Source organism: Rattus norvegicus, chromosome 1 (genome assembly GCF_036323735.1).
Source record: "Rattus norvegicus strain BN/NHsdMcwi chromosome 1, GRCr8, whole genome shotgun sequence".
Classification (NCBI taxonomy): Eukaryota; Metazoa; Chordata; class Mammalia; order Rodentia; family Muridae; genus Rattus; species Rattus norvegicus.
The window spans coordinates 145,966,964-145,985,323 of NC_086019.1; the positions used below are offsets into that span (position 1 = coordinate 145,966,964).

The following is an 18,360-nucleotide window of genomic DNA, read 5'->3' on the forward strand; positions in this document are numbered from 1 at the left end:
GCCTCACTCGAGTTCATAAATGAAGACATTTTGCAGTATAGAGTGGTGTGATAGATGTCTTAAAGGAAGTGCCCCAGGATCTTTGTTTCAATAAAAACACCAAAACAAAACAAAATCCCATTCAATAGTGATAGTTTTACTCTTTTAAGTGGACATGCATCTATTTACATAGTATGAGAACGGGCATCTCTCAGCCACATACTGAGGGATGAATGGCTATGAGATCAGAGTATTTTTTACTGGGATTCCCACTAAATCTTATCAGGCAAAAAGTTTGCATGTGCACATGGTTAGGAGAAGGTCAACAGGAGTTGTGAGCCCCTGCCTACCTAGGGTCTTTCCCAGTACAACTTTAAATGAGCCTTGAACCCAACATTTATTCTGCAATTGGCAAGAAAACCTGTCTCTGGCTCTAAAGAAAACCATATGTGGGGTATCTTAGGAAGTAAATTGTCGCTAAAGTGTCTAACTGTCCTCCTTGTGCACCAGCAAGCTTTGCTTTTGTTAAAAGATAGCTCTGTCTCATGGCTACTTAACAGAAAGCACTGTCTGGTGCTTTGTACACATGAACTGAACTTGGCTTATTCTTACTTCAGGAGGAAGGGCCTTGTAGAGCCTTCTCCATCCTGAATAACACTTTCCAAGGGCAACAGGACAGATCAGCATCCACTGCCCTGCCCTACGTTCTTCTTCCCATAAAGTGTCAGATGGTCATAGTCCTTGATGTTTTGAGATTGTATCAGCTCAACCAAGGTTGTATGTAAGAGATGCTATTCTGGTCTGCCACTGGATTTTGTACCTTGTGAACTGAATTTTTCTTTGTGAAATTATCAAGGAGAAGTTAACTTTAATTTTGTCTATGAAACTAAGACACCACCACTTTTTTACATGATTGTTGCAAAGTACCTTTGAATGTCCATATCCTTCTACCTAACCATCCATCCACTCACCCACACATCCATCCATTCGTCCATCCATAATTTGCCTATCCATCATCTCTGGAAAGTACCTGTAGTTGTGTGTGTTTGTGCAGTCTTTGTGATTTACCACAGAAGATGAAGAGGCCAGCACTCTTTCCTGCTTTCAATAAATCAATGATGCTTGTCATTGAAGAAGAGCGTAAACCTAACACAGCTTCTGCTCCTTTTGATTTAAGAGGCACCTGTCATCTTGTCTATTGAAAGAAATGTCACCAAACCAGAGCACAACCATCTGTCTGTTGTTGTGGGAGGCATTGTGGAGGCAGCCCTTCAAGCAAATGTGACAATCCACTGTCCTGTAAAAGGTAAGTATTATCATTTCCAGTGTGAAGGTATTTGGCCAACCAACTGCCAGAAAGTGACAGATAGCATTTTAGTGTTCTCCACACCAGCCTGATAAACATGACATTGTGATTTCTAATACACTCACCATACATCTAACTCTCAAATGTGAGCTCACGCCAGGACTGGGGAGATGGCTTAGTGAGTCAAGTCTCTCTTTGCTTTATAAGCACGAGGGCCTACATTCAGATCTGAATCATGCATGTAGAAAAAAAAAGCTGGGACCCAGTATCTTGTGTCTGTAACCCAAGCTCTGTGGGGTAGGATGAGGAGATGAGGAGATTCCTAGTGCTTGCTAGCCAGTCAGTCTAGCTGGTCAGTAAATTCTAGATTTAGTGAGAGACCCTGTCTCAAAAGTTAAGGTGATGAGTGATTGAAGGAAGTAACCAGCGTTGACCTTGAACTTCCATACACTTAAGCACCCGCATGCACATGTTCAAGTTCTCTCTCTCTCTCTCTCTCTCTCTCTCTCTCTCTCTCTCTCTCTCTCTCTGTCCCTGTCTCTGTCTCTGTCTCTCTCCCTTTAGGATAGATTAACACAGTTCATCTCTACTGTGGGCTCTGACTGACATACACACTGCCATGCTCATCCTGGGAAAGCCAGAGAAATGTGTGTGGGCTGATCTATAATACAGAGAAACGTTTAGTTATGAGGTTGTATCGTGACTGTGGAATCTGAGAAACGAGATTTAGGGAAACTGTTAGATATATCTTCCAGCTACACAAAGGCTCTCCTTGGCAGAGCCAGGTTTAGGATTTGGATGTCCCAGGCTGTCCTTGAGTGAGCCTCAGAAGCCTGTGTGTAGGTGGTTCTTCCTGCCATGTTTTCGAGTGTAGGCACATCTTCTTTATAAATGACTATTTGCAGAACTAAGGATGAACCACAGGCAAGCATTCTACCACTGAGTTTCACACACAACCCTACAGACCCATTCTTTAATTAATGAAAGTGAAACTTTCAGCCTGACTCTGCCTGAACTAGGCCACTCTAAGCCAGGCATTCTTAAGTCTTAACCTGCATTCTTTAGTCCATAGAACATAGACAAACAATATATTCTGCATACTTCTATAGGTGTAGAAGGGGCACATTGTTGTGCTAGTAGCTTTAGATAACTTCCTTAGAGAGACACAAAACATTGAGACATATTAATCAAAATGAACTTTCTATATGCCCCTTAATTTATGTGCATTGACTTAGTTGTCTGAACCATTATATCCCTCAGTATCCAAGGACTAAGACACTCCTGTATTTGCAGCCATCTTTGATGTTCTCTGATGGTGAACAGAGAACCTAGATGTGTTACTCACCCACTGGAGAATTGTGGGAAAGTGCTTATTTATCCCCACAGGTTGCCAACCACAGCAACAACAAAACCTTCATTCAAATCTAGTGTGAGTTTAAACCATTGAGTTTACTAGGGCGACTTACAGAAGCATAGAAGACCCAAGCAGCTACATCACCTAACAGCCCATCCCAGCATGACTGACATTCCCCAAAGCTGCAGTTCTGTGCTGCTCTCTGCACAGACAGCTCTACCACAGATTCTCTGCTGCTCTAGTAACTGTTTCCTGCTTATGTGAACTTTGGGGATGGGGGCGGGGTACTTGCTTCTTTTAATCTTGTGTGTGTGCAGGGTCTTGTAGGTCTGATTAACTTCCTGAGTTAATATAACCCCCCCTACGTTGTATAAAACCCCCATTCCTCTTCTTTGCCAAAGGTAATGTGTCAATTCAAGAGAACCAATTTCACAATGCAGGGTGACTGCAGGGAGAGGGCTCTGAGGCTGCCCAGTAGCATGATGGGTGTCATGAAAGGACCTGGGTCACACTTATCCACCTCCCTTCTCTCCCTTCCCCATGATAGTCTCCTACTTGCCAAACTTCTCAAGGCACACCTTTGGCTCCATGCACACTGGAAATTTGCTAACCTCTGAGGTATTAGTTTTCAACTCCTGGCAATCCTTGCAGTGTTTGGCCTATGCAGACTTTTGACAGATCTCCCAGCCTCCCAACTGACTCCACCCACAAATATGTGAAATTTTCTGGCAAAATGGGCCCACCATTACAGAACAGGCCAGCATTCTCTAGCCAGGGCAAAGAGAAAAGCAGAACAGAACTGTTCAGATGCCAAGCCACAGACGTCTCCAATTTCTGTAGCCCTCCACCTGCAGAGGATTCTAAAAACTGGATGTGACTTCCATTAAGAGAAACCTCAACTTTTAGTGTTCCTTTTTAAATTTTAACTTCCCGATCATTTAAAATCAAACCATGAAAGGGCCATCAAAAGGCTTGTGGCCTATTATTTGCTGTCCTGAGTCAAAACTAGATGCAGTGGAAACTGCTTTCATAAACAAAGTCTCCAGAGAAGACCATTAAACTCAGATCAGATCTGGTCTCTTATTCACTCAGGCAAAATATGAACTGTCTGGTCCTTTCCTGACTCTGGTGGTCTTTTCTGCCCTATTATACATGGCAGACAATCTTCCTCTTCCTCCTTTCCAGTGAAGCTCAGAGTTGGGAGGGCTTACCTTTGCCTGCCATTCAGCTCTCTAGAAATAGTCCCTTTGGTCTTTAGTGCCCTACAGCCCTCTTCTGTGGACACAGACCCCAGAATTCCTTCAGAGGTTCTTTCCCTCTCAAAGTGAACCTGCCATCGAAGCTCACATGATCACGTTGCTATGCACTATTTTAAACTAACCTATAAGTGAACTTGGTATTTCCTCATGGGCAGAAGCTACAGCCAGCTTAACTTTCTATGTGGGAGCCATCATTTTAAAGGCAGACGGTGAAGCTGATAAAAAGTCAGAAAATGTGAATTGACAGACCACTGTGTAACAAGCCAGAATACAATCATGTATGAGTCATGCATCTGCCTCAGCCTCATCTGCAAAACAGAAAATATACTCTAGGAGTGGACTGGACTTTGTCATCATCTACCTTAGCATTTCATTTTATGGATAAGTGTATAATATAATTCACAGAATCAAACGCTTCTTTCTAAATTACATTTTACACCTAACAAATAAGAACTTTGTGATTTGATAGGGTGGATCTGTTGTTTTTAAGAGTTGGTCTTGAACTCTTTGATGGTAGGTTTGTTGTTGTGGTTATACTTTTTATCCAAAAGCACATACGTGGAACTTCTAGACAAAGTCATACTTTTATCATAGACAACTTACATGGTATAGATATTGATAGTGTTTATCTCTAATCACCTTAGACATTTTCTATTAATTATGTTAAGTGATAGAACTAGAACAATCAGCATTTCCAAAGGTAAATGTTTTATCTTTAAAAGATTGTTTGCCTTGCTTGTTATTAAAAACTTCCTTGTAAGATGCAGGGCAGAGGGTGTTGGGGAATGGGTTTCATCTCCTCTGTCACCTTCTGTTATAGATCAGAAAACAAAATACAGCAAATATACCACTGTTGTCTAATTGTTTTTTTATATGAGCACAAGGCATAAACACTGCTTACTATGTAATTTTCTATTACAGTTTTGGGGTTGTATGACTTGACACACATGTGGAAGTCAGAGGACAAGTTCAGGGGTCAACTCTTCCATTCCACTGTGTGGGCCCAAGGATAGAATTCAGGGCCTCAGGCTTGGGGGGGGGGCAAGCATCTTTGTAATCAGAAGCACATCACCAGCCCATCCCCTATAACTTTCTATTCTTTGTGTACTCTCTTGTCTATGAATCATTCTCTGAGCTCACCAGTTGCAGCTGATGAGCGCCTCTGGTGTAGAAGTTTTACCATGTGCCAGTTCCTCTTTGGTTTCTAAGCTCTTTGGATCTGCAGACAAATGGGCTTGAGCTAGGAAAATGATGGTCCCCAAAAGGATAGAACTGTCATAGCTCTATGGCCCAGCCACCAAAAGTAGAAAGCCTCTAAAGGATGTGGGACACTTGACACCTGTTCCTCAGAGAAAGTGAAACCCCACAAAAGGTTGGGTTTACTGAAGAATACAAACAGCATGGAATGCTAGTTAGAACACACAATATATATGTCTGCTTCAGAAGTCTTCTGAAGCAGGGAGCAGCACCTGGCCCCAGCAGGAAACCTATCTATGTAGGACACAGAGGATTCTACCAAAGGACTTAAGAGCAAATGCATACAGATTTAAACAGCTTCTAAACGGAACACAGTCACGTGTGTAATTAAGGAGAATTTTCATCAAGAATGTAAAGACTTTTGCAATGCTTACAAATAGTTAGTGCATTGAGGTTGGATTTCTTTGGTTTGGGCTAAGACAAAGTCTCAGGTTGCTCAGGCAGGCCTTGAACTCACTATGTAGTCAAAGATGACCTTGGACTCTTGATATTACAGTTTCTTCCCCCAGGGTGCTGGGGTTTCCAGCATGTGCCACTGTGCCTAACTTGAAAGTAGCTACTTTAAGTCATGCTAAGTCAGAGTTTTATATTCAAGGTACTTACTAGTTGTCATTGTGTGTTAGAGGAAAGCAAGCGAGAAAGGACTGGAGACAAAGGGAGACTGGTGTGATGCATCTAAGCTTTGTGGTCGCCGGAGAGTTTAAAGGTAGAGTTGACTCATCACATTGCCGCGCTGTGTCCCACAGGGACCAGGGCTTCATTCACATGACTCCCTGAGTTACAGAGATTTCTGTAAAACCAGAGGACAAAGAGGAGCATGCTATTGACACATATCTTTAGGAACAGATAAGAAATGGTACAGAATGTAAATCGCACAGCAGATTCAAGTATATAAGAAAAACCCAAGAGCTAGGAGTGGCAAAATGAAAAGGTAAAAGGCAAAATTCTATGTGGTGATATGATAATTGGTTATAAATATAAAAATAACCTCTACCCAAAATGATCTTGATTAATGTCTAAAATATGAAGTAATTAATTTTTCAATTAACAAGAGATGTGCTTGGTATTTGGGAATGATGGGAATTTGCACTAGAATTACAAATCATAAATAAAATGCCTAGTGGGTCATGGAAATTAGAGACTTCTATGGATGCCCTTGAACTGTTGCATCAGATGACTTTTAAAGGCTGAATTTCATATTTTGATATGAATAATATAGCTAATATTTTGATCAATTTCGCTGTTAGCATTTCAAGACATTGTCAACACATTTTAAAAGCTACATTTCTGGGAGACAATATTTATCACACAATATTCATGATATATAAATGATTGCTATGAATCAAATTAAGAACAAACTGTCAAATGTAACAGTAAGCCAGCCGTGGGAACCAGCAGTCATCAGAACTGAAGCCCTACAATAGGAAAGATTTGCAGTGTTTCTGTTCTCATTGGTAATGAGATTACGATAGACATGATGCCCCTCTTGGACCTGTTATGGTGGAAAACTTTAAGAGTTTCACACTACTAAGGATTGGCAAGAATATGGGAAAGTAGAGTTGCAGGTATGGCCAGCCAGAGTGTTTGCTGGGAAAACAAATTTAGAGCAACTAGATGATAAGAACCAGAAATTCTTTTCATGAGATTTGCCTCATTGAGGCCAAGAGAGAGCTGTGAGGATGTGCTGCACAGCTCATTTGTGGCTGCAGGAGAGAGGGCAGATTCACCCCTGCTCTGAGAGAGAAGGAAGGCTTGTGGTTAGAACCTTGACTCTAGCTATGGTGCTTTCTTATTGCTTGAAAAATGTCTACAAAACAGATTTAAATGTCCCTTAATCTGGGGTCACTCATGTTTCTCCCAGTCCTGCCTGTCTGTCTTCTGTGTCTCTGCCACACTGTCTTTCTGGCCATTTGTTTTCTGTTATGGAATGAGTCACTGGGGTGGGATGTCCTGAAGGAAATCCTACCCTGAGCCTTAGGTCCCTGGCAGGAACATGGGACGAAATGATAATAAAAGAAGGGAGAGTGGTGAGGATACCTGGCCAGCTGGAACCTGAAACTGGGAATCTTTAGTTCTTACCTACTATTGGAAATGTCTGAGGGACGAACCCATGAGTGTGCAGCAAACTCTTACAAAATGGGTAGATACAGTGTCCTTCACGAAAACAGTGTGTGCGGCTGAACTACTAGCCCATGAAAAACCCAATTATCTATGTTATGATTTGGAAAATCTGGTTGTAATAAAAAGAAAAGGAGCAAATAATGTAAGAATCTGTAATTCAGGGAAGCCAGAATTTGATATATTTGAAAAGGAGCCTTTCATTTATGTGAGAGCTGCTGTTTAGGACAAAGTAACAGACAGGAGGGAAGTAAGTCAGAATGAAAGAGGAGATTTGGGCGGTGCGACTAGCCCTAGGGAAAAGTGTGTCATGTCTCCGTTATGTTGTCATGTCCTCTGAATGCACAACTCTTTCTACGTGTCCAGATGTCCAGTTGTCCACATGTATCAGTGCTGGGTTAAACAGTCTGGATCTGGCCCCATCTTGCCTCATAAATGGATGAAGTCAAAATATGAAAAGAAAGCTCTCTTGAGAAATAGAAAGGTGCAATTGATATTTTTTAAGAATGTATAGTTGAATATGGAAGGTCTTAGAGGCCTGTGAGTCCAGCCCTCTGCTTTGAGAGCCAGGCGTGTTAGTTTTATGAAAATCATGTCTCCAACATTCAATGCATTTAATTTAGAATAGTTTTATCTTTTTGATGAATTCCTTATATTGATATGTACTGACCTTCTTTGTGTCTTCTAATTTGGGTTTGGATTGTATTTTACCAGGGTTCAGGATACTGATTCCAGCCTCTCTGAAGTTCCCATTCACTTCATAAGTTGACTTTCATGAGTGAGCTAACAGATAATTGGGGCCGGTAAAATAAATTTATAATCCTAGCTAGCCTGTACAAAAGACACAATCTTTATATTTTATTTACAGGCTCTAAGCCTAGACTGGGCAGGTTTAGAGCTATTCTGACTTACTCTCCAGCTATAAAGTCCCTCGTTACTTGTCGTTTCTCCTGGTCACTCATGGTCCATCTCCTCTCATGGCAGCCTCCTCTACCTCTGCCTTCTTTCTTCCCCTCTCTTTCTCTATCTGCAATCCCCTCACTTGATCCCACCTTTCTCCCTCCTCTGCCCACAGGCTCTTATCGACTCTTATCTAGACTCTTATCGACCAGTTAAATTGGGGAACAAGGTTCACATAGCATCACTTGCTGTATGTGAGGATCTGTTTGCTGGGGGAAACAACATCTTGAGAATTTAGCATTAGAATACAAGCATCATCAGACCAACCCTTTACAAGGGCCAAAGTTGTTGCTGTTGTTCTAAGAATTATTTTTCTTTTCTTTTTTTTATGTGAATGTGTATGTGTCCATGTGGTTGTGTGCTGTGTGTGTGCAGGTCCCCCACAAAGACCAGAAGCAGTTTGCTCTCCTGGAGCTAGAATTATAGGAGCTTCTGAGATGTCCTTTGTAGGTACTGAGAACCAAGTTTGCGTTCTTTGGAAGAGCAGCTGGTGCTCTTAACTACAGAGCTCTCTCTCCAGCTCCAAGGGTCAAGTAGTTTTGTTTGGTTGTTTTGTTGTTGTTGTTGTTGTTGTTGTTTTGCTTTAAATCTAATCAATCAGTCTCTAGTGGTTAGAATTGAAGCTTTTACAGGTGAGATTATTATTTCGGGGCATTTAGTAATTCTGACAGCTTTTCTTGGCTTTTCTGATTTGTTAATATTTGTTATCTTCTCTATCTTTATTAGTTTGATTAGCATTAACTGGCTTACAGTGTTAGTCAGCAAGATTTCTATCTTCTTTGCTCATCTTTTCCTGGAATACATTCATTCCCATACGCTTGCAGTTGAGTCTGTCTTTTTTTATCCCACTCTATGTGCTAACCCTTTGACTGTCTTCTGTGGGGCTGGCTTGGAAGTCATGAGCCACTTGTCTTGAAATGTTTTTCTTTCTCCACCAGTTTTCAATGTATCTTTGCTGGATAAAGCAAGAAAGAATCTTTGTTGGCAGTTGTTTACTTTTAGGACTTGAACCATACAGTTCCATGCTGTCCTGGCTTTTGTAAGAGGTCTAATACTATTCTGTTGTGTTTCTCTTTGTATATAAGTTGGTATACCCCACCCACCCCAATAAGAACAGGGACCCAGACACGATGTCCATGCACACAAGCATGCATGTGCACACAGGAACACATGCACATAGACAGACAGACAGACAGACAGATGACAGAGACAGAGAGAGAGGGGGCGCTTTGTGCTTTTGACATCGCATGATGTATTCTTGAGAAATGCTTCTCTTTATCTGTCTGTTAGGGGTTCTGAATGCTTCTGTGTTTAAATGTCCATTTCTTTTTCTGTGCTATGATTTCGCTGAGCAGATTTTCTATGCCTTCAGTTGTTGTTGTTACTCCCAGCTTGTGCTCCTATCTTAATTTGGTCTTTGTCTTAGTCAGGCTTCCTATTGCTGTGATTAAACACCATGACCAAAAAGCAACTTAGAGGAAAAAGGTTTGTTCTTCTACTTCACATCACTCTTCACCATCAAAGGAAATCAGGGCAGGAACTCAAACAGGGTGGGAACCTGAAGGTTATGAGTTGATCCAGAGACTGTGGAAGAGCAGCTTACTGGCTTGCTCTCCATGGCTTGCTTAGCCTGCTTTCTTTATAGTACTCAGGACCACCAATCCAGGGATGCCACTTCCCACACTGGACTGGGCTCTTTTGGACAATCACTAATTAAGCAAATGTCTTAGAGAATCACCTCCAGCCCAGTCTTATGTGAGCCATATGAGGTAGCTGGGAATTGACCTCAGGACCTCTGGAAGAACAGATGGTACTTTTAACCACTGAGCCATCTCTCCAGTCCCCTAAAGACAAATTCTTAATTAAGGTTCTCTCCTTTCAGATGACACTAACTTGTATCAGGTTGATATAAAACTAGACAGGACATCTCTTGATTTCACTGCAGGGCTTATGCACAGCGGTGGGTGCTGCTCAGATTTCAAAATTGATATTCGAACCTTGACCTTGTTCTTCTTCCCTGGTATTTTGTTTTGCACACCTTATTGATGAGCTCTTCTTTTCTTTCTTTTCTTTTTATATGACTTTTTAAAAATATTAATTTCCTGCCTGAGTTTTCCTTCCATGTTGCTGATTCATCTGTCCATTTTGCTGACATCCCCTTCTCTGTTGCCCGCTCTGCAGACTCTAGACTCACTTCACTTTTATCATCATATCTCCTCTAAAGCTACTGACTGTTTTTGTTAGTAAATTCTGAAATCTTCATCCAGCGCTTTGCATGTCAGAATTCTGGAATGCAGTGGTTGAAGAAGTTGATGTCTTTGGAGGAGCCATGTGGCTTTGGTTTTTCATTATTTCTGTATTTTGTGTCATTAATTGCATAGCTGTTGATCTGACTGTCTCTTCTGGTTTTAGTTGGAGATCTTATTCACCAGCCTTCTCTTGTAGGCTCAGTCTCCAGTACCATTGCTCCATCGATGTCTGTATGGGTTGTTGCTGTGTGAGTGTCTTAGTTAGGGTTTTGTTGCTGTGAGCAGACACCATCACCAAAGCAACTCTTATAAAGGACAAAATTTAATTGAGGCTGGCTTACAGCTTCAGAGGTTCAGTCCATTATCATCAAGGCGGGAACATGGCAGCATCCAGGCAGGCATGGTGCAGGCAGGGCTCAGAGTTCTACATCTTCATCTGAAAGCTTCTAGGAGAAGACTGATTTCCAGGCAGCTAAGATGAGGGTCTTAAAGCCCACACCCACAGTGACACACATACTCCAACAAAGCCACATTTGCTAACAGTGCTACTCCCTGTACCAAGCATGAATAAACCATCACAGTGAGTATAGATTAAATAAAACAATCCCTTAATTTTGGAAACTATTTTTGTTTGTTTACCATTATATGTAGCAATAAAAGAAACATCTTTGCACATCGAACTTTTTGCATTTTGATGTTATTTTCTTATAAAAAAAAAAAACAACCCAAACAAACCGTAACAAAAATCAGCCAAATAGGTCATGAGAAAGTCAATGTTTTTGTGCCTTTATATGGTGTTAGAATGTAAATAATGTTTAATACATCACTTCCAAAATTCACTTCTAGAAAGTCTTAAGCTTATCAGTAGTGTAGGGTTAAGCCCTATACTTCTGTCATTGCCTTTGCTACCCATTGATAAATCGGGTAGAAAAATAGTATGTAGAGGTTACAGACATACTACTTAACCATCCATCCAGTATGTGCAAGCCATTAGTAGGAAATATGGGCCTCATTTGGAATGAATTCTCATGCTTGGCGTTCTGGGTGATGAGTGAGGATATGCTGAGCCCTTCATGGTTGTGATCATAGTCAGTTCTGAAGATTCATATTGTAAAATGTAAAGGTATTTCTTAATTTCAGTCTTTTCTGCCTAGGTTAAAATATTTTGGCATATACCTAGGAATTTTGTTGCTGATTTGCCAAATTATTAGCTTTCTTTACTGAGTTGAATAATACCTCTTTCAGAAAATGATCTTGAGAAAATATTTGTGGTGATGCAGGATTATATGGGCAAATTCCTATGACAGTCTCATCCCCCCACAGTTCTTGTTCCCACTGACTACTGGGTTATATTATACATGAAGATTCTGAGATGTCTCTAAGTCACAGATCTCTGTGATGAAAGCAAGAGTTGGGGGTGGAGGAAAAAGGAAAGGAAATGAAGAGAACGGGGAGGAGAAGAACCATCTTTACCAAAATAAATTTACCTACAAATATTTATATGTGATTTTTCAGAAGACTTAAAAATAAAATTTGAGGATTATCTGCTCATTCCTATATTATGAACAGAACACATTGGTTCAGGATAAGTTAAGGATAATTTTTCCTCACTTATAGATTTGAAATATATACTCTTACTGTGTTTTAGATGTCGATTTAGAAAGCCATTTACAATCCTTAAAATATCTGGAAAGTAAAAATGCAGGAGTAGAGCCTGTTTAAAATGACTCTTTCTCTCAAAAATCCCCCTCCCAGTGGCTTGTTGTTGTTGTTGTTGTTTTGTTGTTGTTTTGGTGGTGGTGGTGGCGGCGGCGGTAGTTTTGTGGTTTTGGTGTTTTGTTTTGTTTGGGCATATTGACCAGAATCCCCCTGTAGATCCTAGCATATGCCCTCTGGATAAGTATTCTTTTAGCACACAGCTTCTAAAAACTGGATGGTAGTTTGTCTACCTATAGGCCAATGCTAGGTGAGTAAGTTACCAAAATGTTGTTCATGTGGCTGAGTCTTAGGAATTCCCACTGTTTTATGTGTAAGATTCTCCTCCCCTTGCTCAACACTCGGAGTCAGTAGTTTGTGCTGTATGCTCAGTGGCATATGTTCAATGTCACGTGTTCACAACGGCATGCTCAGCAACACCTCATTTCACTGTGTCCACTTGGCACAAGCCCTTGACTTTGCACGCAGTTCTTCAAAGAACTACCGGAGGGATCTAGCCCCGAGACAATACATGGAAGAGTTGCCTGAACACTTTGTAGCCTATAGATGAGACCCTGGAGAAGAGTTCCAGCAGTTCAAAGACTATGGCTGGCAGTTGGGAAGCACTGCCCAGTCTTTAGGCAGAAGCCGAGTGTCCTGAGAGGTCAGGTTGGACCATCCTATGCAGAGAACTTGGTGACATCCTCCTCCATGACGCAAGAAAACTTTTAGAAAACTTTGGGTAAAGACCTTTAATGACAGAGTTGCCATGACCCAAATGATTTCTAGAGCCTCAGCACAAATTTCTGGGGGTACTGATAACACCAGTCTGGTGACATCATTTCTAGAAAGGGAATGTACATCAAGATCTATTCAAGAGAGTTCCACAAATGGCAAGAGCTGAAGCTGTGTATTTGAAGTTCTGAGTGTAGCCTCCATGATAACTAGGCCTTTCGTTTCCAGAAAGGACGAAAGGGGCATGCAGTTAGCTCTAAAAGATATTCCTCAAACTTCTGCTGCCTGGTTGGTCCTGAAGTTGTAGTCTTCATTGTAGTCATTTTATTGTCTTGTCTTGGATGCCAGTGCTGTGAGTTCTTATTCATTGTTACATTTCGTGGTGACAACTCCCTTTGTTGTTGCCTACTTTGTGTTCAGTAAATCTCTTACCGTATATGTTGACAGCATCATTTCTTTATGATTCTCTGGAGGCAGGCAATATTAGTTTAGGCCTTCATTTGTTCTAGGGGAGAGGGTAGGAAGACTCGTGGAATATTGTGAAATTGCTGGAAGCAAGGACAGATAGCAGAAATACTCGGGGATCCTATGTAAAGAGCTGGCATTGTAGAGCGGTCTGCATAAGCCAGGGATTTTATAGTGTGGAGTATTTCATGGCCTTTCAAGGACAGAGGAAATTTGTTTTTTAAACACTGACTATTTTAAAGACGCCCTTGAGGTGCAGACTATGTGCAGCGCATGTTTCCCAGCCTCTAAAGGGCTGAACTTTTCCCCACAACATTCACCTTCCAAAAGCGATTTCAGAGTTGTGGAAACAGACTGCCAGATATTTCAGAGCTGTGAGTCTTGAGGGAATGTCTGCCTTTGAGGTTAAACAAATAGTGTTTAGGTCAGTTCTGACATGTCAGAGCTATCTACGTGAAGTAGACATTTGTAGTTTTGAAAGTCTGCAAAGTGCAGTAGTGTGAAGAATCCGGCCTGCTTCCTCTGGTCCTTCAACCCTTTGAAAACGTTGGAAAATATGATGGGTTTAGGTGCTAAGGCCCCGCGTTGTCTCCTTAGCAATTAGGCTTTTGTCACTCCACATCGAAAGTCTCACTGATATCGCACTGCTGTGCAGTGTACCCAGCAGCTGCAGGCTTTCACTGACTGCAGACTCAGCCTCATGTGCTTGTCACACAGAGGCTTCTGGTCAACTGTGTTTGTCTCTAAGCAATGTAGTTTCAGGGTTTGGATGTTACACAAGTTTTTGGACCCATTTTCTGACTTGTCTGGCCCTCCTTGGTTTTGGTACTGAAATAAACTGTCCAGACCTCTCTGTCCGCACCAATCAGAAGCAAGGCAGGATATCGGGCCTGCTTTCTACTAGCAAGGTAGTTGTCAGCACCAACAACTTGAAAATGGGCACTGAAGATCTGCAGATGAGGGACCTCTCTGATCCTGGGCTCTCCTCTCCTCTGATCATTTGAATTGCAGTAGGAATTCAGAATTTCTGGTATATTGCTCTTCCCTATAAAGAGGGTGTTCAAGCCTTCCAAGACACTCTGAAAGAAAAGGCTTTGTCCTTAGAAAGCTAGAGTTATTAATAATATTGGGCCCCAAAGAACTTCTCTGACTTCTCAGGTGTAGTATTACTTTCACAAGCCTCCTGTGGGTAGGACACTGCACAGGGATACCTAAGGTGAGTGAATCTGGCTGGTTTTTCCCAGGGACTTGGTGCTAATTCAGAGGCTGTCGGCTGGAGCCACATCAGATTGCTGAGGGAAAAATCATTGTGGGGAAGGGGTCTGAAAGTCAGTATTCAGTATCCCAACTTCATTTCAATCCAGCCTTGGGAAGAGCACTGTTAATATGTGTTTCTTGGGAAAGGTTCTTACTCAAGGATTTGTAATCTATTGTACTCATGGTTGGTTAGGTTTACATGTATGAATCTGGGGGAGACAGATATTTACTTGAGAGTTCCTGCTACTGAAGTTATTACTCAGTGTTATTCCATAAACACTGACAAGGAAATTGGATCAGAAATGTAAATACTGGGAGATATAAAATTAGAATGCTCTCGAACGATATGATTGTTTGCCTTAAAGAAATAAAATGTAGTCTTCCCAGTCCCCACTTCTTTTTAAAGATGTATTTTTGTTTATGTGTATGTGTCTGTGCATGGTTATATATGTCTACATATGTATGCATGTTCTTGGAGCCCAGAAGAGCAGCAGACTCATGAAGATGAAGTTATGTGAGCTGCAGGACATGGGTGCAGGGAACTGAACTCAGGAGCCCTGGAAAAGCAGCAAACAGTATTGCCCACTGAGCCATCTCTCTAGTCCCATACTCTTTAAAATAAATCAGAAAACAATTGAAAACTTACCAAAATTAGGTCACTTAGTAGGATGGTAGAAACAAGATAAATAAGTTTCATAAGCTTCTTTAAGTGATAGCACTCAATAACTAATATATATTAGGATATATTACTATATCCTTGTATTATATTACTTATAATATATGATTAGGAGAGAATTTATTAATAAAGGATAGCTACCAGAATATTCTGGTTAAGAGATGTTCTGAATGTAATTATGTGGCTCTGAGTCTCGTTTTCTGTATTTAATAACTATGACCTTAGGAAAGTTAGACTATTCTACATTTTTGTGTACAGAAAAAGCTAAAAATATGCATGCACCTGTTTAGGATAAGCCTAGTTTCCACAACACGGTGTAACGTTTATTGATGGATTCATTTTCATGTGCTGCTGTAACAGATTCCTATAAACCAATAAGCTGAAGGCAACACTAATTTATTATTGTACAGTTCTGTAGGTCAGTCAGGGGAGTGTGGCTGAACTGACTGAACTATCTAGAGGGACAAAGGTCAGATGAAGGTGTTGTTGAGGGCTAATTCCTGTCTGGAAACTCAGGGGATACACCTCCCTCCTGTTGTTGGCAGAATTTAGCTCCTACTCATTGCCGGACTCAAGGGCCTACTTGCTTGTTACTGTCAGCTGGAAGCCACGCCCAGATTTTAGTGGCCACCTGATTCCTTGGCTCTTGGATCCCTTCATTTCAAAATCACCAGTGTAGGGCCAGCCCCACATATGTGTTCCATCTCCATGACTGCTTCTTTGGCCTCACCTTTCCTGCACCACCCAGATTTACATCACGTACCACCGCTGTTTCACTTTCTGACCTGACTCAGGATTGAATTGGTCCATCCAGATATAAGCATCTTATTTTAAAGTTCTCTAACTTGGAAACTCAGTCATATCTGTGATACCCCTTCATACCAGTGGTTATATTACATTTATTTGATGGTGCAATCAGAGGATGAGCATCTTGAGGTAAGAGCTTTAAATTTCCCCAATCACACTCAGATTATTCAAAGCCATGGGATTAGAGATAAAATCCCTAAGAGCAACCAACTCAGACTTGGGGTTTGGAGCCCTCAACTATTATATCTAAACATGATAACATTCCTGTTCTTATTTTGCATTCCCTTTACACTTAAGGCTGTGGAATCCAGTGTGGCATCCAAAGTTAACAAAGCAATAGAGGAGAAAGCAGTAACCTCCTCCCCACCCAAGGCAGCAGCTTTGACATCCTGTTCCCTCTTCTTCGAGAATGGATTTTTTTTGATAAGTCTTTTAAGAAAATAGATTCTTCTCTCACAAATACATCCTGACAATAATTTCCCCTCCCTCCACTCCTCCCAGTCCTCCCACACGCACACACCCATACTCTCTCCCCACCAGATCCACTCTCCCTCAGTTTCCCTTCAGAAAAGAGCAGGCCTCCAAGAAACAACAAGCAAACATGACAAATCAAGATATAGTAAGATAAGGCGAAAGCCCTTACTTCAAAGCTATACAAGGCAGTGGGAGGAAAAGTCTCAAATGCTGACAAAAGACTCAGACACACACCTCCTCACACTGTTAGGAGTCCCACAGTCAAAACTTATATGCAGACTGGAGTGGCCTTGTGCCTGCCACTCCAGTCTCTGTGAGCCCATCTGTGCCCTGCTTAATTTGGTAGGTTATGTTCTTCTGATGTCCTCCATCCCCTTTGGTTCCTACAATCTTTCCACTACATAGTCCATGGTATTTCTCTATCTCTGAGGTGAGAAAACCCATGGAGAACTCCAACTTAGACTTTTTCTCCACCTGATGTCTGGTGATAACTGAACAAAGAACCGATCTATGAGTATAGCAGATTATCATTAGAAATCATTTCATTGTGTTTTGGTTTTTGTTTTGTTTTGTTTTGTGTTTTGTTTGGCCTAGGTCTCTTGGTCTAGCTATCTAGGTAGTATAGGCCATGGATTTTATCTTGTGGTTTGGACCTCCAGTTAAACTAAACATTGGTTGGCCACACTCCCACAAGTTCAATGCCACCATTGCCCCAGTAATCCTTGCAGGCAGGACAAATTATGGGTCAAAGGGCTTGTGGTTGAGTTGGTGGCCAGGTTTCCCTTTTGGTAGCCTGAAGAGAACCTCCCACACCAAAGAGAATAAAACGTGGGGGTGAAGGCCCCATGTAGGCACACCAGCTCGACCTCTCTATGTTCAATGAGCTGTATGATGTTGTCACTGGCCATGGAGTCCTGCTGTCAATTTGGAAGAGCAACCCTCTGTGGCAAGGACAGGGAGTGGTTTGTTTGTTTTGCTGCTTAGCACTATTTAAAAGTTAAAACAAGTACGTCTTACGCCCTAACTATGTGCTGTATGTGTATGTATGTTCATGTGTGTGGTAGGCACTTGCCTGTGAATGATTGTGGAAGCCCTAAGAGACTTGAATGGCCATGTTTGTATAGTGGATGGAACAGCTAATCCTGAATTCCTGAGGCTCCGCAGGGTCCTTAGCTAGATGGAGCACACAGTGATCACCTTCTAGGGAGGAGGAGTGGCTATGAGAGTTTGAAAATGCCACCAGGCTCTTGGGCGGTGTCTGCTGCCTGCTGCAAGGCACTCTGCACTTGTCATGATAACAGTAATGAAATGACCTTTTCAGAATGCCATTGCATGCTTTCTCACCCCGAGTGCTTTAGGACAGGCCATGCCTCAAGCCAGCTAGCAGTTCAGTCCCACGCACTACCTGAGGCACCCTTTATTCTTAAGTAGCAAGTGAGATTGTTCTCAGATTAAATAGCTAAGCATAATGCTACGACTCATGAAGATGTGGATGAAGGAATTCTTTCAGCTCTTACATCCTCTCTGTGTCCAGGCTCCTGTGATGTTCCTTGAATCCTCTGCCTCACTGACCCAGATTCAAACGTACCACTTCCTCTTGTTCTCTAAAATTACACTTTTTAATAAAGCTGGTTAATGAAGAAAATCTGCTTCTCCAAGGATCATGTGTGCGTGTGCATGTGCGTGCGTGCATGTGTGCATGTGTGTGTGTGTGTGTGTGTGTGTGTGTGTGTGTGTGTGTGTGTTTTTCCAAAGTTTTCCTGGTAACA

At 41.7% G+C, this 18,360-nt stretch overlaps 1 protein-coding gene across 3 annotated transcripts in view; it reads left to right on the plus strand.

Annotated features, from left to right (window-relative positions):
- Positions 1–18,360, plus strand: part of Adamtsl3 (ADAMTS-like 3) — a 308,192-nt gene that overhangs the window by 268,960 nt on the left and 20,872 nt on the right. For all 3 annotated transcript variants that reach the window (NM_001107533.2, XM_006229477.4, XM_017589168.3), the window contains exon 23: positions 1,157–1,285. In NM_001107533.2, coding sequence (NP_001101003.2) covers positions 1,157–1,285 — 129 coding nt within the window. The remainder of the gene's footprint in view (positions 1–1,156; positions 1,286–18,360) is intronic.